This window comes from Strix aluco, chromosome 2, assembly GCF_031877795.1.
Source record: "Strix aluco isolate bStrAlu1 chromosome 2, bStrAlu1.hap1, whole genome shotgun sequence".
NCBI lineage: Eukaryota > Metazoa > Chordata > Aves > Strigiformes > Strigidae > Strix > Strix aluco.
In genome coordinates, this window is record NC_133932.1 from 7,844,638 (window position 1) to 7,872,169 (window position 27,532).

Genomic DNA, 27,532 nt, shown 5'->3' on the forward strand with positions numbered 1-27,532 from the left:
AAATCCTGACAATTATAAACAAAAGGCCACTTAGTGTCATTAGTATGGGGTTAAGGCATCATCAGTGTGAAAAAGACAAATCCTGTTCTTAGGTTTTGATGCCTTTCAACTAACATTTGGATCATTCGCTCAATCACAGGTGAGTGGAGGACAAGGGGACAAGTAGTGAGCAGGAAGACATACTGGCAGGCACTCTTAGCACTAACTTGAAAATTTAGCTATGAGGAAAAATCTAAGCTGGAGCTTGCTGAAATTGTCAAGTAGGATGTGAGGACCTGGGGCTTGGAGACTGTAAGGATGCTAGAAGCCTGGCCAAAAAACAGGACTCTCAGGTCAAGTTTAAGGATGCAAGCTGGAACAGATGTCTGTGAGAAGTATGTCAGAAATGATCGAGGGGGCAGAACTTTGGGGCTGGGCCAGAAATGCCCAGCGAAGGTTGCAGAAAGCACTAGGAACCCAATTGTGTGAAAGCTGGCTTTATTCTGACCGCGATGCCACAGAATCATGCTCCACAGGCTGAGCCCACAGTTGCTCCTAACGGTGCTTCCCAGTGCGATTGAAGCGCCTGTACAAGAACCGGATCCTCTTGCTGAGTTTGTGGTAGTCCTCTAGAAACATCCGATTTCCCACCACCTGCTTCTTGCGGATGCACCTCTGCAGCTCGTTCCCCCGCCAGCCTCGCAGCCACTTGGGTCCCACGATGAGGTTCTTTGGGTGGATCTGGAAGCCACCTGGGAACGGAACGGCAGAGCAGAGAGGATGAAACCAGGCCCTGGAGGAGGCTGTTCCCAGGGCGGCCGGCCCCCATCCCTGCCGCCCTCTCGCTGCTGGAGGAGCCACTCGCCCGCAGGTGGGTCCAACCTCCGTCTCCTCCTGCCCTGGGGCTGCAGCGGGGAGGGGGGGTGCGCGTCTTACCCAGGATCCCCACGTTGTCGTAAACCCCGAACAAGGCCCGTTTTTCCGTCCACCGATCCACCTGCTTGGGCTTCGGGGGCTCCTTGATGCGGAAGGGCCGGGTGAGCCCTGCCAGGGGCGAGGAGAGGGGCACGGGGAGGCCGGGCCGCACGGGCCCCCAGCGCGCCCCGCCGCCACCGCTAACGCTCCGCTCCGCCCGGAGCGGGGGCGCGGCCCAGCCCAGCAGGGCTCTCCCCGCCGCCCGCACCAGCGCCGTCATTGGGGTGACCCCGCGGGAGGTTCCCCCGCCGCTGCCGGGAGAGGAGGTGCCGCCGGGCCGCCCGCCCCGTGTGCTCCCGCCCCGCCCTTCCCGGTTGCGGTGGCCGTTGGGAAGCGGAAGGCCGCTGTCGTGACGTCGCGCTAACGGTCGAGGAGGGCAGGGGAGCCTGTGATTGGGCGGGGCTCCGGCGCGCGGCGGCGCTGATAGGCTGGGGAAAGGGGCGGGGCGAGCGGGGCCCGCGCGCGCTGGTTTGAGTGCTCAGGGCCTGCCCGGGCGGCGGTGGCGGCCGCCTGTGGGGTTATGGTGGGGCTCATGGCGGCGGCCTGGGAGTTCCACCTGCCTTTAGTCCCCACCGACCTGCGGCGCGACGATGGCCGCGGGGGTTACGTCGTGCAGAAGGTGCTGTCCGCCCGCGAGCTACCGCCCGCCCTCACAGGTAAGGCCTCCCCCCCTACCCGCACACCCCCCACCCCCCCACCCCCACCCCCCTCCCCCGCTTGGCCCAGGCCTGCCGCCGGCTCACCGTGTGTGTCCCCCACCCCGCTCCTCTCCGTGTTTCCCCGCAGCTTTCCGGACTGCCTTCCGGACGCGGGGCGGGCTGGCGGTGCTGCAGCACTTCGACTCCCTCTACAGTCTGCTCCAGTGAGTACAGAGCGACGAGCGCGGAGCCGGGGACACCGGGAGCGGAGGCGGGTGGAGGAGGGTTGTGGAGAGGCTGGTGCCCCTGGGCGCTCACGCCTCTCCCTGGTGGTGTTTACTCGCTGCCTTCATGCCTTGTCCTTGCCCTGCAGCCACTTCCAAGCTGTGGAGACTGCTGTCAGGGAGGATGGCCTGGAGCTGATGATGCACGGTGGGTATCCGCTGTTTCCAGCTGAAGCAGGAATAAAACAGAGGTTGCTCTTCTTCGGCAGCTCAGTGATGATATAAAGGCTAATGTGACTTGACCAGCTGGGTTGCACCCTCAGCCCATTCCAGTAATACGGGTCTGTAATCTTGGTGGACAACGCTGAGCTGTGCGTGTTCGCTGTAAGGGCAGGCCGACAGAAAATCCCCTTCCCTGCATCCCTGGAAGTCTTTGGGACGCATCAGCTCTAAGCGAGGGTTTCTGTGAGCTGGCGTGGGGCTGTGGGGATAGGATAAGACAACGTGTCCAAGGTTTGGGTTGTAGGGGGCAGCCCAAGTTACAGCTGGTGAGATGTGAGCACACATCTTTGGTAATCTGATGACTGCTCTGAGTCTCCAAAAGCGAGGATGGATGAGGTGTCTGGCAAGGAGCTCTCACAACTTTCTGTCTCTCTTCAGTGGTGTCCCATCATTCCAAGGAACTTCCTGCCATCTTGGGTGGCTCTGGGCTGAGCCAGGCAGACCGTGCTGCTCACCTCAATGCTCTCAAGATGAACTGCTACTTGCTAACTGGCCTGGTGGATGCCTTTGAAATGGAAACCAGCAGCAGTGCTTTGTTGGAGGTGGATCCTAGTGGGAAGGTAGGTGAGGGGACAGGGGGGAAAACAAGATGATAAAAGTAGAAAGTGTGTAAGCTTGCTGAACTCTGATATCTATCAGGTGTTATAGCTGCGTTTATATAAACACAATGCCAGCAGGAGCAGTGCATAATGGGGAGTACTGGTATTTCTGTGAAACTGTACATGGAAAACAGCCAAAGGGACAATGTGTGTCTAAACATCAACAGGGACTCAGATGCCCAGGCCTCTTTGTTTCACTCTTCAGTGTTTGGCTGGTACTTAGTGTGCCAGTATTTTCTTAATGGTCTAATATGACAGCAACAGTCATTTGATGTGGGCATATAAGCTTCTTGTACATCTAACTATATGTCTCTCAATGCTGTAGAATTTAATAATTTTTTTTTTTTTGAGGGAAGCAGGGTGGCAGTGGTGTTCTTTCTTTTGTCAAGCCGCTGATGGATGTATTGCATTGTGTAATCTCCTTTCTAGAACAAGAAGAACCGTACCAAGATCTCTGGATCCTTGTGGGAAGAGGAGAGGGAGCCGCTCTTACGGCTGCTCACGCAGCTGCTGCAGCTGGATCTCCGTCAGCTTTGGGGTGGTTTGGTGGTGGAAGAAGACTTTGTCAGGTGTGGGATGGAGTGGATGTAGAGGTGGAAGGAGTGATGGTGGTTTTCTGGAAGGGGTAGGATTAAAAGTTAAATTTGGCAGTGAAGTGATATTACAGCCATCAGTGGAGCACAAATCACTGGAAACTGAGGAAAGCATCTTGAGGCAGAAGTGCTGTGTTTAGGAACTACTTCCTTTCCTCATGTAGGCCTCAAATTCAGACGTTTGTTGCTTAGGTTTTTTAAGGATACTGGAGAATCTCTCTGGTTTGCCTAGTGCAGTGTTCTGGAATGATGTTAGTGCAAGTTGTGATGGTGAGGTTGACTATCTCTCTTCTGTGGCTTTAGCTTAGTGACAGGAAGCTGCTACCGTATCCTGGAGAATCCAAGTATTGGTCTTCAGAAGTACCGGGCCACGCGGGAGGCTGTGACACATCTGCTTGCTGCAGCTCTGATTCACTACGATCACATGTTCAGTGAGTTCCCGCTCTTCTGCCTTCTTCCTGAAGCCATTCCCAGTTGCTTTCCCTGACTGCTTTCTTCCTTCTTATGTGTGAAAGGTGCCACTCTGAAGATCACACAGATGCTGCAGCACTTTGAACATGTAGCCCCAGTGTTTGCGCAGGCTGTGAGCCTCTGGGCCACAGAGCATGGTCTGAAAAGCCTGGTGGGCGAATTGCTAAGGTGAGAAAAATACCCTGAGGCTTGTTCTTCTGTGCCTAGCAACTTGAGGCACCCTATTCCTCGTTTCATCTTTCTGTGCAGGGAAATCGGACAGAAACATCAGCAGGATCTGGCTCGTGATGCTTCTGGAGTCAAGGGTTACGCTGTCTTTATAACTGAACTGGCTGAACAGATTCCAGCTCTGGTGTTATCCCACATAAGCGTTCTTCTGCATCACTTGGACGGGGAGGTATGTTTGTGCATTATTACCTGTCCAGAGAAGTCAAGTGGTGGAGGTGCTGCTCTTCAGTTTTTCTGTTGGAAAACACAACCTCTTTCACAGAGATCCAAGCGGCCAAAACCTGCCCTTTGGGAATAAATTCGGCCCTTACTTAAAAGATGCACAGGAAACAGAAACCATGACATCTATTGTTTGGTTGTCACTCCAAGATTAGGGAATGGAAGACTGCTTACTGCTCTGAGATCCCAGCTGTTGTCCCTTGTTCTTCAGTACTTAATGACTTTGTCAGTGTGTTACCTCTTCTTAAACTGCCCTTAAGTCATAAGTGTTTCTCATGTCAGTTCTTGAGTTCTGTGGACCGAGGTGGATAGCAGGGTTGGATTACTCTCCCTTGCAGGCACAGCCATGATCACCCAAGGTTAATACAGAGTCTATAATGGAGAAATTCACTTAAGGGTGGAGCGTGGGACTTAGAAGGCCCAAACTCTGGGCTGTCCTTCCCCTTGGCATATCAAGTCATGTCTCTTTGTCTGTTCCTGGCTCGACAACTCTCCTTTTTGCAGAGTTACATGATGCGAAACGCCATTCTGGCGGCTATGGCAGAAGTGCTGGTGCAGGTGCTGAATGGTGACCAGCTGGAGGAAGCTGCCCGTGGTACTCGGGACCAGTTCCTGAATATGCTGCAGGCCCACGTCTGTGACGTCCACAGCTTTGTGCGCAGCCGTGTGCTGCAGCTTTTCACTCGAATCGTTCAGTGCAAGGTAAGTCTGTGCTAGGGAAATGGTGTTGCCTCAGTTGTCCCTTTCCTGTTGTGTTTTAGAAGGGAATTTCTGTCACCCCGTTCTTTGTTTGCAGAGACTGAAGTTTAACAGAGAAAGGTATTGTCCCTGTGTACTGTGGTGTCTGCGGTTCCTTTTTCCCAAGAGACCAAAGATCCTGGGGGCAAGGGAACTCGGGAACAGAAATTATGTGCTGCCTTTCATTACTGGGACAGACTAGAGGGAAGAGCACAGTATGCAAGCTCTTTTTGGACATTGGTATGGGAAAACATCACCCTCACTAGGTAGACTAAAACTCGACTCAGCAGGACCCTGGATGACCTAATCTAAGTCCTTGCTTTCAACAGAGGTTGAGCCAGAAGACATCCCGAGGTCCCTTCAGACCTAGACTTTTCTATAAATCTATAACCTGTGCCTTTTAGTACATTAATATGGCTGCAGGAAAATAACTTTCCTGACTCTCTAGGCCTTCTTGGTAACTTTTCTGTGTTCTTATTTTGTGCTAGGCCCTGCCTTTGACTCAGTTCCAGTCTGTGGTATCGCTGGCTGTTGGGCGGCTCAAGGACAAATCTGTGATAGTGGTTAAAAATGCAATCCAGGTCCTGGCTGCGTTTTTGTCCAACAATCCCTTCTCCTGCAAGGTAATTCTGACTAGTATGATGGAAATGCTGGGGGTCTGCAGGCTGAATATCTGCAGTGTGCTATAGCCAGGGCAGCAGCCTTTCTGTGTCTTGTGGGAGGGACAATGTTAGCCTTTATTTTAACTCTGCAGTTGGGAGCTTTCTGGTTTTCCCAGATTCAGATCTTGCTCTTCCCTCGCTTGGTGTAATTAGTAGGTATGCTGACGGCCAGGAGGGGTGTGTTTGATTGTGGAAAAACCTGCAGCAGTTTGATTTGGATCCACTGTGGGGTTTCTTTCCTTAGGATCAGAATTAGTCTTTTAGAACATTCTGCACAGAGCTGCAGCTCTTTGTGTTGAACTGCCCCTTCTCCTGAGCTTCTGAGCCTCAGACTGGCAATTTACAGCCATTTCCATTCTAGAAACTACTCCAGTTTCCAAAACCAGGGTTATCTGAGGGGATTGATAACTTAAATCAGGGAGTGGAAGAGAAAGGAGAATTCTCTAGCATTTCAGAAAAAGGAGGATAAGTAGTGTATTTCTATTTCTCTTCCTGGCGTCTTCAGCTAAGCTGTACTGACTTGGCTGAACCACTGAAGAAAGAGGTGCAGAAGCTGCAAGAAATGAGGGCCCATGGCAGATCCACAGCAGGTAATTTCCCTTCTTCCTCTTTCCTCTTCCCAGGGCATACCAGGGTTTATTTTTAACCCATCTTAAATTTGCTCCTGGGTTGTGGTGGCTTCATACAGTGGTGTTATAAAAGGACCATATCAATGTCCATATCTAGATCAACAGTCCGTTTAGCTAAATACCCTATTTTCAGGGTAAGAAGTGAAAATACTTATGAACACCCTCCCAGATTTCTATTTTCAATTATTCAAGAACTGCTTGAGCCATAATTATTAGTCAGATATTAATTTAAACTTGATTAGCCTTGGACCTGGTGCTGCCTACAAAACAATAAATATCAAATGACGGTTCTCTCTTACCTGTCATTTTTTTTACCTTCAGTGGTTTCTTTTTTTATGCCTAAGAGTTCTTGTCTATTCTTACTGCAGTCTGGGTGGGATCAGCAATGGGAATAGTGCCTGCTGGTGGTGGGGAAGTAGAATTCCGAAGTTGCAGATGAGTTTCTCTCCCCATTAGGGTGTCATTTCAGTCTCTGTATTCTTCATTTCCTCTGTTGTTCGGTTGTTTTTTTTAACAGCTCCAGCGATCGGCCCAGAGGAAGAGTGGGAAGCGATGCTGCCAGAAGTTAGGGCTGCCACACAGCAGCTTTTTCAGCCACTGCAGGAAGGGGAAGAGGAGGAGCTGGAAGTTGACGAAACAGTGGAGAGTACACTGGAGCAAATCACTGGGTTGCTGAGGAAGCTGAATTACAGGTAAGAAGGCTCTGTAGTTTGAGAGAGTGTTTACCCCAAGGGATACATCAGTCTCTTGTTCTCTGTTCGAGAAAGGTTTGAGCTCCAGGCTAGAGGGATGATTTCCAGCCATATTACTCTATGGGAAGAGATTGACATGGGCACTCAGCAGAAGATGCTGGCAGGAGCTGCTTTTCCAGGTGTTCAGGGCAAAGTTGAATGGCTTCCCCTTGGCTCTGCCCTAACGGGTTGCTAACGTTCTCCTCGGTGATGTCGTTGTCCAGGAGCGCAGCCCACCTTACGCAGAAGGCCCTGTGTCGCTTCCAAGGGAAGGAGCCCTTCAGTGGCCCTGCAGAGGAAAATGAGGAGGCGACAATCCTGGGTGTTCTGAAGAGACTTTACACAGGTAACTGCTTCAGATCATTCTGTCTCTTCCCCAAGTCCAAGGCGATGCCAGAGCTAGACCAAAACCCTCTGGAATGCCCTGTCCCTCCTTCTGACCTGTGCAACTCAGTCTCTGTGTACTTGACAGCTCATAGAGCTGCACCATCTCTGGATCATTTGCTTGTGTAGTGACGTGGTATTTTGCCTGGATCACATTAGTCGTGTTATTTCATTTCTGATTGGAACAGTTCCATGTTCCCAGTAGAAATGTATTTTTGATGCTTTAACTCTCACATAGTATCTGCTGAAGGGAGTGAAGCCAGTGTTATCCACTCACACCCTCCTGTCCTGTCTGGATTTGTCAGGAGTTCTGCTTCCTGAACAGGTGGTGGCACATAATGCTTACCCTTAGCAGCCTTGACCAAGCATCTGGTTCAAGCAAAGCCTTGCTTATCTGTGGCTCAAGCCTCTGGGCATGTTTTTAAGACTTCACATGCTTTATCTCCGATGTTGATTCAGAATAAGGTTTCCTAGCCAATCCCCTGGAGCTCGTTTCTTTCAAAACTCTGCCATCTAAAAATCTCAACTTTATCAACTCTCCACACTTGCACAAACTTTGCTAGGGAGTGGTAGTGTTTGTCTTCTCCCTACTCTGCCCCAATTCCCTTTTAGGGCCTCATCCATCTTTGGGGAGCTCTCAGGTTCAGATTAACCCCTTCAGCATTTTAATGGAGTTTACCCCAACTGGACCATGCCTTTCTCCACCCGTGGATGAAGTTGGTATTTCCGTGGTACGTCACACTGTAGTACTGGAACTTGCTCTGCAGCATGCTGAGATTTTGTCTTTGTAGCTAAGACTGGTGGCAGACTTTGGATTTTTGTCTCCTGGCTCTTGGAAGGTGTCACTGTGGGGTGGAGAGAGAAGGGTTAAAATGACATGGACCTTGCTTGTTTCTCTTATACCTTCAGTACTGCTCACAAACAAGTGTTCATGCTGTGCAGGTTCGTGCCCAGGTGAGAACAGTGAGGATCCTCCACGTGACAAGACTGAAGAAGTTGTGCTGGAAGAGCAACAGCAAACAGAGCTGGTCAAACAGAAGATGTTGGTGCAATACCTGCAAGATGCTTACAACTTCTCAGCGAAAATCACAGAAGCCCTGAGCCTGATCAGCAAGATGATGTATGAAAACTGTGTCTCAGGTGTGTGAAATAACCATGGGGCCCTTTCTCTCCCATTTAGCATTTCCAGATCTTTCCCCTTGCTGGAGAGGAGACGTGGGAGTGGCAGAGGGCAAGGGGAAAAGGTTGGAGGAGCTGCTCTCCACTGAGCAGATATCCCAGGCACTTCCAGGATCTTAGAAAAGCAACCAACATCTAAATGGATGTCGTGAAAGGGTTGTGTTAGGGCATTATCAGGCTTTTTAGGAATCTTGTTTTTAAATATCAAGGTTGAAAATGTTTTCAAAAGCCAGGTGACCAAAACTACTTAATTCACAGAAGCTGCCCCACCTCCTGTGGAAGGCGGGATATAGGTATGTCATCTCAGCCGAAGCTCTCCCAAAGGAGGCATGGCCAGTGAAGCTGGGTTCTGTTACCTCTTCAGTGCCCTCGTGAAGCTTCAGGTGTTATGCTGGCCACAAGATGGGAACTGAGCAGCTTCTCGTCCACCTCACCTTTCCTTAAACTTTGTTCTGTAGCTAAAAGTGATCCTGATCAACGGGTTCTATGGCCTGGTCATCTTCAGTGCTGTAGTGAAGGGTGGTGATGAGTAGGCCTTTGAGCTAATTCAGCTATTCATATTTAATATTAGAACTACTGCAACCAGTTAGACTTTTTAAGTGCTTATCCTAAATCAGCACCCCCAGTGGGGCTGGGGCATAGAGGAGGACAGCTCCCTTCTCCCCATTCCTCCCTGGCACATCCACTTGCGTGGGTCTGGGCACCACAGTGCTTCATGCAAGCACTTCTGAGGTTCCACCTGTAGTAAGAACTCGTACATTACCTGCGGTGAGTGTGTGGGCTTCCCCAGCAAGGTCTGGATGTCATTAGCTATTTGAATGCACAAAAATGAACTCCTGAGTTCAGCGTCTTTACAGGTCATTTGAAGATCAAGGCTGAGAGGGTGCCCCTCACCTGATAGTTAAACACCTGGGTTTTTCTCTGTTTGATTTGTTGTTTTTTTAATGGCTGTGCAGATTTTACTAACTTTCCACCTCCCCGTTCTATGCCGTAGTGTAAGGAAGGCAAGTTGAGTGTCTGCACAGCTGACACATTTTGAGATGTTCTCTCCATTTAGAGACAGTATGCTGCTGGGTGAGGGAGTGGTGATAAGGGATGTGTGTGCTCAGATTTAGTTTTTTTTAATTAAAGATTTCATTTTATTTTTTCTGTTGCAAATATGTATCTTCTGGTGTTACTGGGGGCAGGGGAAGCATACCAGCTTGTCTGATCCAGGATCTTTATTCAGATTTATAAGCTGGGGCTTATACTGGTGTAAGCTCCCACTTAACCAGAGGTCAAACTCTATGAATTGTTCATGTACAGTGCCTCTAACCGTTACTGTGGCTCTCTTGTGAATGCTCTCTAACTTAATGTTTTTTCTTATCTTATGAGCAGAAGACTGGGCAGTATATTTTGGGAGCACTCAAGCTGGAATTAAATACCTTATTCCTTTACCCATTTATACATCAAATAGCTTAGTTCCTCTGGTTACAGCATTGCACTGGGACTTACATTCAGCGGCTCTTGTCTGCTGTCACCATGAGATTTTTTTTTTTTTTTCCAAAGCTACTGTTGCCTAGAACAGAATTTTGTTCTTTCTCAAACATGGGCTCTGTACTGCTCTTCTAAATGTATCCCATTAGATTTAGCTGTAATCTTGTTCACCTATGCCTGTTTCCTCCAGGACGTTTACATCTTTGTACTAGTGACTCCATTCTGACTCTGCAGACAGTAGCAGTGACCTTAGATGCTTGTAGGGCTTGCTGTGAGAGCAGTACACCTGTGAATTTGTTTTAATGGCCTCTTTAAGGAGGATTAGGAAAGAACTGCACTAACGCAACTGTTCTTCTCTCTGCAGTGGTGCAGGAAGCCATTGAGTTCTTTGTGACAGTCTCAAAGTTTGGTGTGCCCCAGGCACTGCTCGGAGTCCGCAGGATGCTCCCCCTCATATGGTCAAAAGACCCCGCTATTAAGGCGGCTGTGCTGAATGCCTACAGGCAGCTCTATCTGAATCCCAGCGGGGATTCTGAGAGGTATGGCTCTTCCTAAACAGAAGGGTTTTTTCTCTTTCTTTCCTTTTTTCCGCCCCCCCCCCCCCCTTCCCCCCACCCCATTTCTCTTTTGGGGAGCTCTTTTGGGGAGCTGTTAGCAACAGGGTGTGGACAGGAAGAGAAATCAAAGTCGCCATGCTTCATGCTGAGCTGAAACATAAGTTACATGTCTGATTATCCCAGTTTTCCTACTGCTGAGCTTCTGCTCTTGGTTTGTCATAGTGTTCATGTGTAGGAAATGAATGCAGCAAAACTCCATGTGAGACCTTGTGGAATTAAACTGTTATCAGGCACTCAGAATGTTCTCATAAATTCCACTCTCATGCAAAGCACTGAAGCAAGATACACGTGCCCAAATTATCTGGGTAGGGTCCCTATGTGATAGGGAACAAGGGGTGTCTGTTATGAATTTTGTCTTGTCAGCGGGATTCTTGATTGGCAACAATGAACTGATTTTTTTGGACAGCTATTTCAACCCATTTGGGAGTCAGCTGTTGTTACAGAGCCATCCCACGTCTAAGAGTCTTGCACGCTTCACCTTCAGTGGGCAAAGTTGTTGCCCAGTGTCTCTTCCCCCATTTTGGGTTTCTTATGCTGTGATTGCTCATCCTGTTGGGATAAGAGGAATGCTGTACAGTGTGGTCTAAAGTTGGAGCTATTTTTCTCTTACCAGAGCTCAGGTTTTTTGCTGACAAGCCACGCATGCTGTGGCCTTATCTGAGTGTAGGCATTCTACTTCTGATCTACACAACACATTCCTCAGTGTTTACTGGTTTTCTTACTGTGAGTTGTGTCCTTGATTGTTCAATACACACTGTTTCTTTATCCCTCACACTGTACAAGTTTAGTTGCTACTATTATCGTTTGGGTGCTTTCACACACATTTCTACTTGTATTTCTCTCAGACCGATCTTATGTGGTTCTGTAACAAATCTCTACACGTGGCAGATGAGAGGATGTTAATGGGGTCTTTGTTGCTGATCCTCATTGAAGATTCAGGGATGGGAACAGGGTACCACGTGCATGCTTGTTTCTTCCACACTAGACTAGCTGTGTCTCCTCTCTGCTGTGGCACTTGCTCTTTTTTCTTAGCACTTGCCCACGTGTGTAAATCCTGTTCGATACACGCTCGCTAAGATAAGTGTGATCCCTGGTGAGATGCACCATACTTCACCCTCATTTGTACCATCAGGGCAATAAAAAGCATCCACTGCTTCTAGTTTCTTCTTCATAGTATTGTCTGGAGACAACTCCGGCAGTTTGAGCTCTGGCATTATTTGTTCATAGAGAGATTATCCATTTGTTATGTTCTAGGGAACAGTACCTCGACTTGTGGTTGAGTGTCTCTTGCTGGGTCTCTGAGCACAGGGAGGAGCAACGGTGCACAAGGCAGTAGACTTTTGAGTCCATGTCATGCTCACGAGCTCGGTGACTTAGAGAACTCCAGCTTGTGGAGGGGGAAGTTTTCCTGTTCCCAGGGATCAGCTCTGTTATCTAACAGATGTCCTCAGCTCTCTGAATAGGAGAGTAATTGTGACAGTTGATTTTTCTTTTTCTTTACTTTTTTTTTTTTTTTTCTTCCTTTTTGTTTTTCCCCCTTCAAAGGGCCAGGGCCCAGGGCCTGGTGCATTCTCTCTCTCTCATCATGGTGGATGCATCACTAGGAACGATACAGTGCTTAGAAGAAATAGTGAGTACTTGTCTTGCCTGGGTTTGAATTGTATTTGTGATCTTAGAGGTCTGTTGTATTAAAATAGTAGTCATTGCCGTTAATGTCTTTGTTGAAGTCCATCCTCCTCTGCCTCTCCCTACTTGCTTTATTGCATTTCTTTTCCAGATCTCGGAGTTTGTGGAGAAGGATGAAATAAAGCCTGCTGTGATCCAGCTGCTTTGGGAGCGATTCACAGAAAAATCTCAGTGCTCGTCGCTAGAACGACGTGCTGCTGTGATGCTGCTGGGGATGATGGCACGGTGAGCCCAGGGCCTGGTTTAATCCTGTGAGCGGGAGGATGTCCAGGGAGTTGATTTTTATTGAAGAACTGTGGGTGCTGCATCAGCTGGTCATTTGTTTTGCAGCTTCAGAAATAGTAACCATGTCATGGGATAACAAAGCCTGAAGTTAAACATAGTTGTGGTGGGTCCCACCAGTAGAGTCTCTGAGTATGACAACGTTACTTTCTTTGTATTCTGAGTGTCCGTTTCTCCTCAGAGCTTACCATGTCACAGCTCTGCAGCTTTGTCTGTGTTTGGACAAGAACAGTGAGAAGCTGCTGAGCAGAGGTGTCTGGAGCTTTTAGCATGAAGGGAAATGAATCTGCTTCCCTTCCGGGGCGCAAAAAGAGTGTAATTGCACTGTAAGGTTTTCATTTTCTGTTTCCCAACCCAGTAACCCTTTGGCATTTAGCTTACCTGCCGATTTCTTCTTGCTCTTCCTACTTCAGTCCTTCATCAGTCAAAAATAGGCCTGCATAATGGTGATCTTAAACTTCTGGGCTCTGGAGCTTCAGCCAGTTCCTCAATTTGAGTATTAGATATTCCTTGCAAGTTATTTCTACTGCCCCATCCCATGTGCTCGTGGCAGAATTGTGGACATCGTCTCAAAATTAATATCCTTCCCTAAAATCATGTGATTTAAAGAAAACTCTAGGTTTCCAGGGTATCCCATAAGATTCTGTGTTGAGTCCATGGGTATGTGCGTGTGTGAAATAAGAACAGCATTGCCTTCTTCGCAGATCTGCTAAGGGAGGTGATTTTGCTTTTGTCCTATAGATTCTCTTTTTAAATACATTAGATTCTGTTCTTGCCTTCTTCACCCAGTTAATTCCATGTTCTTCAGATCAGGCCTGGTCTGAAGAATAAACAGTTCTACCTTTCACAGTTAGAAAGAGCAGGGGGGGTGGGCATGGGTTTTGGGGATTTTTTTATTGTTGTGTTGTTTTGTTTCCCACAGTAGGGGAGGAAGTGGCACATGTCACCAGTCCTGAGCTGCTGGACTCTTTTCTATTTTGCAACATTTTTCTTTGTCTTTAAGTTTTGCTCCTTTCTGATGAGAAAGAAGAGTCAAGAATCTTCTTTCTTTACAAAGAGACAGTGTGCCCAGTGTTGTTCACTTTGGAGAACCTCATCTCTTAGTGGAGTGTGGATTATACTGGGTTGTGTGGAATATTGCTTGCTGCTCCTATAGCTGTATATTGAGTCATTGGCTGAATTCTTTTTTTTTTTTTTCCCTCTTACTTAAACCACTGCCTTCCACAAGGCACAAGGAGTATTTCTCTTGGTTATCCATTCTTCTGTAAACTTTGAGCAGCAACTCGTGTAATACCCCCCATGCCTTCCATTCCATAGAAGGAAGCCAGAGATCGTAGGTAGCAACCTGGATGTCTTGGTGACAGTAGGGCTGTCTGAGAAGCTATGTGAAGACTATCGCCTGGCTCAAGAAGTATGCAATGCCATCTCCAGACTGGCCTGTAACCCTAAGGTAAGACTCTTAGTTCTTGAGGTCAGGGGGAAAATGGTTTGTATTGAGAAGAGAGAAAAGTGATTAAATTTTTACCAATTTTGAAATTAAGTAGGTTGAGACCATTCAGCAGCACTGTCTGGAAAGCTTAGCACACATCAGTGATCATGTAATAAAATAATCTTCATTAGGCAACAGGCTGAATTCAATTACTAAAGAGTTCAGTGCACAAGAAAATCTGTTTTTCTTTCAATTCTATTCCACAGACTCCCAGTTCTAAACTGATTTGTGTTTCTTCAACCATGAAGCCCTTTCCTCTACTGATGTTTTCTGGTGTTGTGATTCTTTTGCCCTCCCTATTAATTGATATTTGGGAGTTGTCAGCTGTATAGCTGAATATAAAACATGAAAGGTTTTCAAACCTGTCCATGTTGTACTTATGACAACATGACAGTCAATGGCTTCTTTGTCTGGGGAATAATTTATACTTTTTTTTCATTCACTTGGGGGAAAAAGAAAAACCTCTTTTGTTTTTTGACTCAAGTATTTAGGGCATTTTGGTGCAGGAGTTCCAGCGTGAAAGCATCCCTCCTTCACACAGCACCATCATTCTGTTTGCCCCTTCTACTGGGGACGTTACTGCAGGACCTTCATGAATTAATGTGTATCATGACATTCATAAATGTTCTGAAGACAGTTGTAATTCAATTTTAGGCTGACTTAACTCTGCAGTTGTTTGTATGTGAGAAGGGACAATACTGAGCTGTAGATATTTGAATGACAGTGGTAACTCCTCTTTCCCCTCTGCGCTCAACCAGAAATTCAGTACAGAGAGTAGAATTGTAGTGAATTGAGAAATTCTCTTTCCAGATACTGAAAGCTGCTAAATCCTCAAGCAGTAGCTTGTTTTGGTCAAGTATATATTGATCAGGCAGACACAGATGTGCTGGGGTATCTCAGGTGTTGTCATACTTGGTTTAGTAGTACTCTGGGCTATATTATTCCCAACCTAAAATGTGCTGGGACTGATACAGTTATTCCCAACCTAAAATGTGCTGGGACTGATACAGCATATGTGCAATAGCCTAAGTGCGAGGTGTTGTTGGATCCAGAGCTATCCTCTGTTATTTTTACTGATGATATTTTGCTTTTAAACAAAACCTCATGGTTCTGGAGTACCCCCAGGCAAGGGCATCTAGCTAACTTACTGTTGATAACTCTGAAGATACTCTAAAAGTTTCCCCCTTTAGAGCATCTTTAGGGAAATGCGTTGTGGATAATGAGTAAATAATATCATATTTAAAAAGAGTCATTTTGAGATTTCAAAAGAGTTATTTTGGTTTAAGATTAAAGCAGCGGAACTGTCTGGGTTGACCTGGGATCATCATTTGGCCAAGCTTTAAATGCTCCCAATGCTGCCATCATGCCTTCAAAAGTGACAGTAATGTCCCCACCATGGGCCTAGTGTGGGTTTGACTAGCATTGTGTACACAGAATCACCCAAGGTTGGAAAAGACCTTGAAGATCCTCCAGTCCAACCATTAACCTCACACTGACCATTATCAGCTCCACCAGATCCCTCAGCCTGGGTCAGCCCGACTCTTCAACCCCTCCAGGAATGGGGACTCCACCACTGCCATGGGCAGCCCATTCCAACACCCAACAACCCCCTTCTGGAAAGAAATACTTCCTGATATCTGGTCTATCTACACAGGAAGGGCGAGGGGGATCTCTTACGTGGTAGGAGTAACTCATCTGTTCTCTCTGCAGCCAGCACTAGGGAAGAACAACGCACCTTTTCGGCTGCCACAGAACCACATGCTCTTTGATTGCCTGAGTGAGACTGTGAGTAAAGGTGAGCTCAAGTCAGCAGTAGGTTTGGAGGGGATGGAGTCGGGCTGTGAGACAGCCTGTGTTGTCGCTGGTATGTGTGGTACATCGCTCCATCTTCTTGTCAGGCTTTGGCCAGCCGAGTGCTCACTGGATTCCCTTCATGGAGGCGGCAGTAATGCTCATCTACCAGCTAGCAGAAGGGGCAGAGGAGATATGTGCTCACATCCTGCAGGTGTGCAGTCAGCAAGCTCTGGACAAACTGCAGGAGGCTGACAGGCAGAAAGCTGGTAAGGAAAAAAGCTGGTGCAAGAAAACCTGTACCTGTGGTTTCTAGCGCTGCGATTGGGTGGCCTAAAGTAACTGCAGGAGGAGAACAGAGCTGAGGTGCTAGTGGAGGTGTTTGCATGGAAGGGTGCAAGTGCTCTGAAGGAGTCTGTGGAATATGGAGATGGGTTACACAGTGAGACTTGGCAATAACTGATGGGGGAAGAGGTCTAGATCAACCCTGAACTGTAGTAATTTTTCTCCACTAGATCCAGGGGTTTCTCCCAGCAGAGTCTCTGATGGTGCTAGCAGTCTCCCCACATTTCTGCTGGTGCGTCTCGTGTCCCTTGTGGGACAGGTGGCACTGCAGCAAGTAGCATATTTGGAAGTGTCAGTGAGTGCAGAGCTACGTCGACGCCGTATCCTCAGAGAGGAGAAGACCAAGAAGCGTTCTGGCAGCAGCGTGAAGAAGCAGAGACCCCAGGTGAGAACCGAGGGGTTTTTTCCTACGGGCAGCTCTTCTAGTGTCCCAGCTTAACGGCCACAGCAAACTTCTGGAGAATGCACTCCTGAGGATGCATGAAGTCTGGGTAATGCATGCTCTGGGAATAGAAATAGACATGTTGGTCGGGATTGACAGGGAGAGCTGAGGTCCTCGAACGACCCTGTTCAATAAAACTCCCACACTGGTCTTGCATTTTGAACAGACAGAAGAGAAGGAATGAAGGGTGATGTCCTGGCCATACTTATCTTCCTGCTTCAGGCAAACATTTCCTTTCCACTCATCACCTCCTTTCTTACTAGTGCAATCTATTGCAATTGCTGCTACTGGTGAAGAACACCCATTTGTGCCCTGAGTTTTGGAAAAGGGCTTCTGGAACCTTGGTCTATAGGGCTTGAGGGGTCCTATCCTCTCATGGGTAGTAACGATGAAAGCTTAATAGAAGCCTTCTTAATAGGATCTGTATGATAAGAAATACCCTGTTTGGTTAGGTCTACCTCAGAACATTTTCCAGAGTGTAGTGAGGCTGACTTTCTTGGGTGAGAATAGAGGAAAAGTGTGTGTCCCTAGGTATCCAGTCTCTATTTAGACACCTACACTGCTATGTCCAGAGAAATTTCTTGTTCATTTCCTCATCTGCCCTGCTTATCAGTACCACTACCATTTCCCACACAGAGAAGGTTACTATGAGACTTTCCAAGAAGCAGCAGTTGGATGCAGATTTCATCCCTGTGCAACGCCCACGTCTCTTTTCTTCCCTTGTGTTGCTTTTGCCTTGTTATAAGGTTTCCCATAATCTTGCTCACAAGACCAGCAGTTCAGAGGCCACTCTGAACTTCTTGCTTTTTAGGTGTATACGTGTCCCTTAAGTTGTGCCAGACTCGGGCATTGGTGCTGGATGTGTCCTATGTGTGTCTCAGCTTAGTAACTTCAGTAGCTTTAGGCTTTCTTTTCAGTGGTGTTCTGTGACACTTGGACTGGCAAATCCTGGACTACCCTTCACAGCTTCATTCAGTTCTCAGGGAAAAATGGGTTATAAAACTCACCATAAGTCTGTTGTTCTCAACTCTAGTCACGCTGCTGGTAACATGCATGCACCCCTCACCTGAGAGAAGAGTACTTCATATAGGAAGGGGCTGTAGTTGCCTGTCATCTTTTTTACAGTCTTCCTTTCTGCACAGAGCATGGGAAAAGAGACCACTATGGAGGAGGAGCTGGGCCTCGTGGGAGCCTCGGCTGATGACGCAGAGGCTGAGCTCATCCGCAGTATTTGTGAGACAGAACTTCTAGATGGTAAGTGTGGCTGCCGCTGAGGAGCACTGCCTCCATCTGCCTGTGTGAAAGAACAGGTACAGCGGGCAACAGATCCAGAAGGAGGAAGGCTGTTTCCTTCAGAAGGAAATGCTGTAATTTTTTGTCCAGTGTCAGCCTTTGTGTAGGCTGGCTGTTTCTTTGCTCTGCCTCTCTGGAGGTGGTTTTTCAGTGGTGGAAGTGAGTCAACCAGTTTCTGTAGTTTGCAGGAGTTCTGGGATAGACTGAGTAATTGTTCTTGAAGGGATGCACAAACAGTGCTCTCATACTTGCTGTTTTTGTCCCCACTCTCTAGGGAAGCACCTGTTCTCTGCCTTTGTTCCACTGGTGCTCAAGATCTGCAACAACCCTGGGCTCTACAATGATTCGGTGCTCTCGGCTGCTGCAGCTCTGACTCTTGGCAAATTCTGCATGATCAGGTAATGCCTAGCTGTGCCAGTGTTCTCTTGTACAAGCCTTCCTTGTACAAGCAAATCACAGAATCATCTAGGTTGGAACAGACTTTGAAGATCATCTAGTCCAACCATAAACCTAACACTGACTGTTAAATGTTAAATGTTGCAACTCCTTTCCTGTGGAGTGCACAAACACAAAAGAGTGTTCATAGGTATTTTTTTTTTAAGCTCTACTCTCTGAGAGGTGGGATTTTGGTATCTATGTCTTCTTTTCTGTACCTTATCTTGTCAGCTCTGAGTTCTGTGACTCCCACTTGCGCCTGCTGTTCACTATGATGGAGAAGTCCTCTTTGCCTGCTGTGAGATCCAACCTCGTTATTGCAGCAGGAGATCTGGCCATCCGTTTCCCCAACCTGGTGGAGCCTTGGGCATCGCATCTCTATGCCAGGTAATGCTACACTCAGTGCTGGGAGAGGACAGGTGATGAGAGCTCTGTGGAAGGGTGACACTGGACCTCGGGAAGGTGAGAATAACTCAGGAAACCAAATTTGAAGGTGTTGATGAAGGGAGACAATAGACCTGGGCTGTGGAGTAGGCTGTCATGGGTATCAGTACCTTAGAGATACTCACTCAGCTGCTTTCTGTGATAACTATATGCTTTTATCAGGTTGCGGGACCCCTGCCCGAGCGTGAGGCAAACGGCTGGACTGGTGATGACTCACCTTATCCTCAAAGACATGGTAAAAGTGAAGGGCCAAGTGAGCGAAATGGCAACTCTGCTTATAGACCCAGAGGAGGCAATCGTGGGAGTGGCTCAGAACTTTTTCAGTGAACTCTCCAACAAGGCAAGTGGATGCTCAGGGACCTTAGTTCACAGGAGTGGGGAAGGGCAGGTGGAGACTGGGTCAATGACCAAAGAGTTTTGTCTGGAGAAGGTGTGTCTGTTCCTCTTTGTTGCCTGAGTGAGGGTAGATAAAGGAACTTTTGCAACACGAGTTTTGTTTCGACCCTGATGTTGCTGAATTTGGCCTCATCCATTCACATCGGAAGGCAGGCACCAAACGAGTGCCCCGTCCCTTTGCTTTCTTGTAGACGCCTAGCACAGGGTAGGGAACAGTTTTCTGCAATTTAGGCCTGACAACAGAGTTCCCTGACCCTCCTATGGCTCAGGCAGTGCATCATTTCTGAAACCTTTCAAAGTTGTTGGCTATGTGACACTGAGATATTTGAACAGAAGCAGATGCAGCCCAAGCAGGTAAGCACGGTTAGCAGCATTACCCCCTGTACACTGTTTGAAATTCACTTCTGAGTTTGAGATTTAATGCCTGAGAAGCTGCTGTGATACTGGGGCTTTACTATCTTGGCTTGCTCTGTTAAAACCAGAGTCATCCACCTGACTGCACTGACTTCCTACCTTTGCGGTGTCTATGACAAAACCACGTAAAAGCAATGGAAAAGGGGATCTGGACTGGGCCTTTTCAGGCAGGGTGGGAGGCAGTTCCTTGAGCTGAACTGCTGCTTAAGTTTCCTTTATCAGAAAGCTTTTGTGTTGGGTTGTGACAAGATTGAAAAGCAAAGAAACTGCATCCAAATCTGCCAAAGAGGAGAGCTGTTGCAAACCAAGGGTTGCAGTTGTTGTTAGCTTGTTGGTTGTTTGTTTTTCCTCCCTTAGCTTCAGCCAAGTAGTCCTGGATAGGTTTATCTGGCTGTGTACGGCTTGTTTCAAAAGGCTGATGTTTTCAGCTAGTAGATTTGGGGTGGGGAGAAAGGAGGTAATTTTAAATGGGCAACTGATTTGGCTTGGCTCGAGCTGTCCTTCATAATTCTGTATCTCATATAGAACTTTGTATTCTGCACAGGGTAATGCCATCTATAACCTGCTTCCAGACATAATCAGTCATCTCTCAGATCCGAACTGCAGCATAGAAGAAGAATCCTTCCACACTATTATGAGGTATTCTGGGGTTAAAAAAATCTCTTTTGACCAAGACTATATTTATGCAAAGAGGGTGACAGATCCAGGGAAGAGAAACTAGTGACACATGCAAAATGCTTTTTCATTTGTTCTTGATCTGACTTTCTCAGTCTGCATCTGAAATGGAGTCATGCTGAGGGGAATCAATTCTAAAGCCACATAGTTGGGGGTGAGGAGAGACTCCACAAAGAGTTTCCACTAGCTCATTCAAAATTACTTTCCCCTAGAAAATGAAAACAGTTGGTTTTGTGCATGGGAATGTGGATATACAACATTAGGATAACACAACAGATTTTAAAGACTCTGCTGCCTTTGTCATTTTGGTGACCTACTGGATTTTTGTAAGGAATTTTAGTAAAGCTGTAGTTAAAGTAACAGGTTTGGGTTTAGGGTTTTTTGCTTTGGTTTCTTTTTTTCAAGAAAGCCTTACTCCATAGTATAGAGACATATTGGAATATTTCAATCTGAGGGTATGGGTTGCTCATAGACAGCACAAGCAATGTGTTTAGTGGTAAATTACATAAATTTTCCTCTCATATCTGAAACTTAACCATATGAGGGTTTTTCTGAGTTGCCTGGGTCCCTGTGGATTACAGAGGGGAGTGTTGGACATAACAGAAGTACTGCTGTTGCTGAAGGGAACAATAAAATCTTCAGTGATTTTTCAACTAGCCTTTCTGTCCATGAGAATCCAGTGCATTTAGGAAGAGGGGTGAAATTTTGGACAGGTAGGAATTACAAGGCACAGAAAAAGTCTGTTGGTGAGGCTGAAATTAAGACTGAAAATTATGGCTGCTAAAGTCAATGGATGTTTTGTTTCAGCTTTCAGTAAGGAGGGTAATGAGAAATACAGCATGTGGCTACTGACAGCGCATGTAGAAGGGGAAGTTAGTGTCTGAAGTAGAAGCAAACCATCACAGAGAAAAAAAAGGCAGCATGTATAAAAAGAATGGGACGTAACTTTGGAATTTTCAGTACAATTTTTAATAAATGTCAAACTGGAGGTGTTACCACAGACCTAGAGAGTAAGTGTCACACTTGCATTAAAGTGTGATTAGTGTGATTGACAGCTATAGATGGACTTTTCTGATTTCCAGCAACATACAGGGCGAGAACTGGAGGTGCGTGGCAAATCAGAGAAAAGGCAGTATTGATTTAACAAAGTAGATAGGTATCAAATTAGTCTAAAGCTAATTCATTTTAAAGAAGATCTGATCATCAGTCAGCACACCACATTGTATCCTTTAAATGGGGGAAAAAAGGGAATAGTGGTTGAAACTGAACTATTTCCCCATGTAGCACTATACAAAATGCTTACATTGTGGAGAGGATCTGGCTTAACTGAGAAGCTGGTGGACAAAAGCACAGGCTGGGAAGGAAGCAGTGGCTTATGCTCCAGGGATACTTGCCAAAGTAGGGGTGTGTAAAAAAGATAGGGGTAGTGGGGGGAGCATCCCTGTTAAAGGACTAACTCATGGAGAATGAGAGTGTTACAGTAATAACTGAGATGAAAACTAGCAGAACAAAGTGTAAGGTTAAATGTTGAGAAATTGTTTAACCTCCGCTGTAAAGCTATGGCTAAAGTTAGAGGTGTGTTCCACTTGCTATTTTAGCAGTCAAGTTATTTCTGGTTTACGTGTAGGGAGGCATTGGTAGTGCTGGTGAGACCTTGCACGAATGCTGCTGTGGTTCCAGTCACTTAAGTTAGAGAAAGATGAATTGATGTTGGAACAAATGCAAAGGGAGGACTCTTGAGGATATGTTCTCTGCTCCATATCTTAGAAAAGAAGCTTGGTATGGTGGTTGTAGACATAACAAAGATGTGCTCAGAGACATCAAGGCCAGTGGCAACCTGACTGAGCTTAAGTTAACAGAAATGTTGGTACAAGAAAAACAGAGGCCAGAAGGACCTTCTTAATAAATAGAAGTTATTCAGTGATTTCTATGAGGAAGTACTCAACTGAGTTAAAGTCCATGTGTCTCTATTCCTCAAGAAGCTAAGAAAAACATGGGATCAGCATTTAAGCATTTAAGTTCTGTTAGATTTTGTTCCCACTTTAGTGCAAAGTAATTGCATTGATCCAAAAATCCAGCAATACACCTTCAGCAAATTAATAATGAAAAAGTTACAAGAATGGTTTTGAAGGGGAAAAAAAAAAAGTACTGCATGCCACCCCACTCCTCTCAAGGTCTGCTTGTCAGACATACTAGTCTGCCAGTGCAACTTGGGAAGTGAGGAAATTGTCTGGAGGTGTTGTATGCTCTTAAAGCTGGGTGGAAGGAGTGGATCAGAAGTCAGCACTGCAGGCTTTTCAGTGTCCCTCCTACTCAGACCCTGCACAGACATTAGCACTTCTCGCTCCAGATCTGCAAGGGTCTTTGCTTTAGCTGGATTTCTTCGTTTCATCCTAGGCAGGTGCAGTTTTCATTATATGTTACGTCATAGCAGCTGTCCTCCAACAGCGACTGTCATTACTATTTGAAATATATATATGTTTATAGCTTCTCCTGAACCAAGTCTAAGACATGCAGAGCTCTCTTCTCTTCTTTTGGAGGCCCACCCAGTTGACCCCTGGGTAGGATAGCTGCAGGCATCCCATGGTGTAGGCAGAAATGGGGTTTCCTCCCTCAACTTCACCATTTTTTCCCTTTGCAGACATCTCTTCTCATATATTACAAAAGACAGACAGACAGAGAGCTTGGTGGAGAAACTTTGTCAACGATTCCGGACTGCCAGGTGGGTTGTAATCCTAATTTTCCTGACAAGTAAGTCTGCTTCTTGGGAATTGTTAGAAGAAACTAGCTTGTTATACGGTGGCTCTAACAGGTTCCCATCATATTCTTCACGTGGCAAAGTGACAAATGCTGACATAACCTGGATTAGGTCCCTTTTTCTTTTATTTTTTTTTTCTTCCCTCTATCTTCCTCCTAAAAGTACATGAATAAATATGTATAAACTAGGGCTTCTGGTTTTATTAGACTGTGACTGGCCCCTCTCCCTTCCCTGCTTTCTTAGGGCAATTTAGATCTTCATTACAGCTGAGCAGGGAGACATCCCACGTGTGGGTTTTATGCACCTTTGTGGTCCTTCTCCACAGGCTTTTCCCTTGCACCGGGGCTTTGAGCAACCTGGTCTCGTGGAAGGTGTCCCTGCCCATGGCAGGGGGGTTGGAACTAGATGGTCTTTAAGGTCCCTTCCAACCCAAACCATTCTATGATCTCAGCTTAGGAAATCAGCGCGTTCAACTGAGAAGTTGGGATCTCCCCTGCAGTCCTGTCTGGGACAAGCTCAACTATCTAGCTGATACAGGCCTATCCTTGTTCTGAGTGCATGGGCTCAGTACTAACTCTATGCCTGGGACTCCGTTTTCTCATTCAAGGGCTTGTGCCCCTACACACTTAAGCCTTTGCTCTGCTCTGTCTGCAAGATGTGTGTGCCTTGCCCCTGGTGCTAATGACAGTATATAGTGCAGGACCCATGCCTTGAATCTGGGATTATTTTTTTTTTCCAAGAAGAAAGATAGTAGAAATGTATCTGCCTCTCTGTCCTGTACTTTCAATGATACCTTCATTTTACCTTCCACTGGATTTCATGCATCTGGCCTTCCTCCATTCCTGTGGTTTTTCTTCTCCATCGTTGTGGCTTTGCCCTTGAGGTTTAAGCTGTGTCTGCTTATCTTGGCCATTCCTACACGGTGCCTGGGCATGTGACCTGCTCAGCTGCCTCAGGGAGTTGCATATTCCCCAGAAATATTTGGATTTTGTTTCCTGAGCTGGAGTGGCGAGTGGCCCGTCTCTCCAAAATTGCCTCCCAAGAACACTGGTGAGCTCTTCACACCACATTTGTAAAGAGCAATCTGCATGTAAGCCATGTCTGGCCTTTACTAAAATGCCCTAATATTTCCGTACCACCAAGATGATGAGTTTAACGCACACTAGTGGTAATGCCAGACCCTCACTCCAGGCTAAAACAGGAGCTTATCAGAAAAGATTTTGCAGCCGCTGCCACCACCCTCCTCAGCATTTCTGGAGTTCTAAACGTAGCAATGTGCCAGGTATCGTTCAGACTTTAAATGTGGAAACACCTGGATGCTGCAGCTTTGTTCTCCACCTGTCTGCGTTTGGACAGTGCATTCTAAGAAAGTATACGTAGGACAGACTTCTGGCCCTCTGCTTTGTATATGTTAATGACAGGGGCTTCAGCTGAGCTTTTTTCCCTCATTCCATCACAGTGAGCTACATTAAGGATGTTAGCTTGCTGCTTTTTGGTTTTTTGCCTTTTTTTTTCCCCAATAACTTGCTGGAATTTGAATGTAGTCCTCCTTTGATACAGCAGTTTTTATTTGTTGACTTAATGAAAATGGCCTTCTTCATGTAACTGGCCAGGAGAGAGAACATCAAATACAGCTTCTGCTTGAGACTATCTCAAACATGCAAACATGAGCAGCCACGTTTTTTTTTATTATTCAGTTGAAATAAGGCCCTTCAAGAGGAGTCCTCATCTCACTGAGTGTATTTTTTCCTCATAACCAGCAATAACTTCTCACACTTTTTGAACAAGTGACTGTGTTCTTCAACACTGAAGCCTTCATGTTTTTCTGACAGACATGAAGTCAGTGTCTTTGGAATCCAGTGGTGGTTGTATCAGCACTAGCGTGGCCAGCAGGGACAGGGAAGGGATCTTACCCCTGTACTCAGCACTGGTGAGGCCGCACCTCGATTACTGTGTTCAGTTTTGGGCCCCTCACTCCAAAAAGGACATTGAATGACTCGAGCGTGTCCAGAGAAGGGCAACGAAGCTGGTGCAGGGTCTGGAGCACAGGTCTGATGGGGAACGGCTGAGGGAACTGGGGGGGTTTAGTCTGGAGAAGAGGAGGCTGAGGGGAGACCTCATCGCCCTCTACAACTACCTGAAAGGAGGGTGCAGAGAGCTGGGGATGAGTCTCTTGAACCAAGGAACAAGCGCCAGGACAAGAGGGAATGACCTCAAGCTGCGCCAGGGCAGGGTCAGACTGGCTCTTAGGAAGTATTTCTTTCCAGAAGGGGTTGTTGGGCGTTGGAATGGGCTGCCCAGGGCAGGGGGGGAGTCCCCATCCCTGGAGGGGTTGAAGAGTTGGGTTGACCCAGCACTGAGGGATCTGGTGGAGTTGAGAACGGTCAGTGTGAGGTTAATGGCTGGACTGGATGATCTTCAAGGTCTTTTCCAACTAAGATGATTATGTAATTCTGATTCTGTTGTGTATGGTATGGCACAGCACTCTGTGCCTGACCTGTAACACAACAACCTGAATCTCATGTTGTGCAGGGCAAAAGCACCTGCAGGAAACGCTTTATTCTCATGTGCTGTAGTTCTAGGTAGCACATGCTCATCCTTACACACCCCTTTTTGTAAGATCTAATGGCAATCTCTGTCTTTCCCAGAACTGAGCGTCAGTATCGGGATCTGTCCTACTGCCTTACTCTGCTTCCCCTCTCGGATCGGGGCCTTCACAAGCTGCAGGACAACTTTGACTGCTTTGCAGACAAGCTCCAAGACCCAGCCGTCTACGGTTATTTCCAAACTGTGCTGGCTCGATTCCGCAGAGCAGGTGGCAAACTGGAGACTAAAGTAAGGATGGGGGGCAAGTGTCCAGGCCAGGAGAACAATAGCTTTTTACACACAGTGATTGGAAAGCCCTGCAGTTCTCCATTTTAAGCAGGCTACTCCTCACCCCCAACAGCATAAGAGAACTTGATGGCAATCTGCTATGGATATAACATTTCTCTCTCCTCTCTCCCCACCTTCTTTCTCTCTTCCCCTCCACTGTGTTACATCTCCCTCAGGCTCTGGCTGAAGAGCTGGAGCAGAAGCTGTCTGCCTGCCGTAACCGAGGGCTGGATTCAGCAGAGACGTGCCAGGAAGGCAGCGGAACTCCAGTGCCAGAGCCGGCCAAGCAGAAACCAACAGGAAGTATGTTCCTTTTGTGAGACTGCAGCCTTCCCCCTGATCCTGCAGTCCAGCAGAGACACCTAGAGACTTTTCCTCACCCTTACAGACAGAATGGCTGCTACCTTTCTCTTTTTTTCTTCTTTTTTTCTTGGCAGGTTCACGCTGCCGGCCCCTGAGCACAGCCAACAGGGATGAAGATTTTGTCACACCTCAGCCTCGCAGCCTCCGAAACCAGAAGCATGCCAAAAAGCACCCTCCACCCAAAAAAGCTATTATTGCCTTCTCCAGTGATGAGAACAGCTCTGAGGACGGTAAGGCATAGTACAGGTACGTTTAAAAGGTGAAAGAAGAGAAGTGGAGAAAGACTATAGGTCCTTTGGTAATGGGCAGGCAGTGTGTAGGGCTTCAGAGCGCTGCCTAAGCTGCCTGCAGATTCCTCTGTTCAGCACTCCACTGCCTTGGTTATTCACACATTTTACTCTCTCTAGAGCTATCAGCAGAATTAAGAGAGGAGGAAACCCCCACCAAAACAACTCCCATCACCAGATCTTCAGCCCGCCGGCTGCGCTGAGGGAACCATCTGCCACTGTCTTTAACTAAAAATAAAACTCACTTTATGCAGCAGTCGTCTTCTGTTGTCTCAACTACCCCATAATATGACAGTGCTTTAAATGAGGACAAAATGGAAGTTACGCATCAGGCTAAAGCAATTCCAATCCTGACTTTTGATATCTCCACAAAGAAAGGCAGTAGTGAACATAGCTGCCAGGTTTGCCCTGGCTTTGTAGATGAAAACAAGCTGCTCTGATTAAAAAAAGAAAAAAAAAAAAAATCTTTGGAAGAAAGTCTTTCTAAGAGCCAAACTAACCACCAAGTACCAAATGCTCATTCCCTCCCCCCTTTGCACGTGGTTGTAAGTATACCATTCAGCTCCTCTTAACATGGGACCAATACGATTTTGCTGGGTTTAGGCCCTTTTGTTTGATCTTTTTGAAGCTCTTGCCCTGCAAGAGGGGAAGTAACCTGCATCTTTTTCTTGTACAGATATCTTCAAAGAAGAGTTGAGGGATTTGGGGGGTGAGGGAAGAGGAAGAAAAGCTGCCTTAGACTATAGTGAGAGTACAACAGAGAATATGCAAAGTGAGTAGGAAAAAAATACAACTGTTTTTAAAAAAAAAGTAAAAACAAACATAAAAATTTCAGAATTATCTTTGCCTAACTCTGATTTGCTCAAGTTACCAAGTATACTGGTAACGTTGGTTGTCTCACTGTGCTTTTTGGAATGTATTTACTGCCAATCCA

At 46.8% G+C, this 27,532-nt stretch overlaps 2 protein-coding genes and 1 non-coding gene across 5 annotated transcripts; 2 read left to right on the plus strand and 1 right to left on the minus strand.

Moving 5' to 3' along the window:
• Positions 1 to 460: 460 nt before the first annotated feature.
• MRPL51 (mitochondrial ribosomal protein L51) lies at positions 461 to 1,370 on the minus strand. Its single transcript, XM_074809801.1, has 2 exons — positions 916 to 1,370; positions 461 to 731 (listed from the first exon to the last, which is right to left on the minus strand). The coding sequence occupies exons 1-2, from the start codon at positions 1,172 to 1,174 to the stop codon at positions 535 to 537; spliced, it is 456 nt and encodes a 151-aa protein (XP_074665902.1). The 5' UTR covers positions 1,175 to 1,370; the 3' UTR covers positions 461 to 534.
• Positions 705 to 26,851, plus strand: NCAPD2 (non-SMC condensin I complex subunit D2). Of its 3 annotated transcripts, XM_074809774.1 has the most exons (32): positions 725 to 850; positions 1,521 to 1,610; positions 1,741 to 1,816; positions 1,966 to 2,024; positions 2,477 to 2,658; positions 3,127 to 3,266; positions 3,594 to 3,721; positions 3,806 to 3,929; positions 4,011 to 4,158; positions 4,713 to 4,910; positions 5,435 to 5,569; positions 6,114 to 6,198; positions 6,755 to 6,929; positions 7,193 to 7,314; positions 8,295 to 8,492; positions 10,372 to 10,546; positions 12,170 to 12,254; positions 12,402 to 12,535; positions 13,910 to 14,042; positions 15,792 to 15,876; positions 15,980 to 16,141; positions 16,388 to 16,602; positions 17,802 to 17,913; positions 18,227 to 18,350; positions 18,619 to 18,774; positions 18,994 to 19,171; positions 20,186 to 20,280; positions 22,958 to 23,038; positions 25,723 to 25,909; positions 26,125 to 26,251; positions 26,386 to 26,541; positions 26,719 to 26,851. In XM_074809774.1, exons 1-32 carry the CDS (start codon positions 760 to 762, stop codon positions 26,799 to 26,801), a joined length of 4,239 nt encoding a protein of 1,412 aa, XP_074665875.1. In that variant the 5' UTR covers positions 725 to 759; the 3' UTR covers positions 26,802 to 26,851. The 3 variants fall into 3 exon arrangements, with proteins under 3 accessions (XP_074665882.1, XP_074665875.1, XP_074665888.1); XM_074809781.1 differs by lacking the exon at positions 1,521 to 1,610 and having other exon boundaries at positions 705 to 850; XM_074809787.1 differs by lacking the exons at positions 26,125 to 26,251; positions 26,386 to 26,541; positions 26,719 to 26,851 and adding an exon at positions 24,907 to 25,004 and having other exon boundaries at positions 25,723 to 25,856.
• Positions 2,085 to 2,402, plus strand: LOC141920374 (small nucleolar RNA U85). The gene has a single exon (XR_012622317.1). It is a non-coding gene; the product is annotated as a small nucleolar RNA U85 (small nucleolar RNA).
• Positions 26,852 to 27,532: the final 681 nt, after the last annotated feature.

Excerpts from the sequence above, each read along its gene's own strand:
- NCAPD2 (XM_074809774.1), top strand. The coding sequence starts at position 760 with ATGAAACCAGGCCCTGGAGGAGGCTGTTCCCAGGGCGGCCGGCCCCCA. Across the intron at positions 2,659-3,126 it reads AGGTGGATCCTAGTGGGAAG|AACAAGAAGAACCGTACCAA; the intron begins GTAGGTGAGGGG and ends TCTCCTTTCTAG. Across the intron at positions 25,910-26,124 it reads GTGGCAAACTGGAGACTAAA|GCTCTGGCTGAAGAGCTGGA; the intron begins GTAAGGATGGGG and ends CATCTCCCTCAG.
- MRPL51 (XM_074809801.1), bottom strand. The coding sequence starts at position 1,174 with ATGACGGCGCTGGTGCGGGCGGCGGGGAGAGCCCTGCTGGGCTGGGCC. Across the intron at positions 732-915 it reads CGACAACGTGGGGATCCTGG|GTGGCTTCCAGATCCACCCA; the intron begins GTAAGACGCGCA and ends TTCCGTTCCCAG.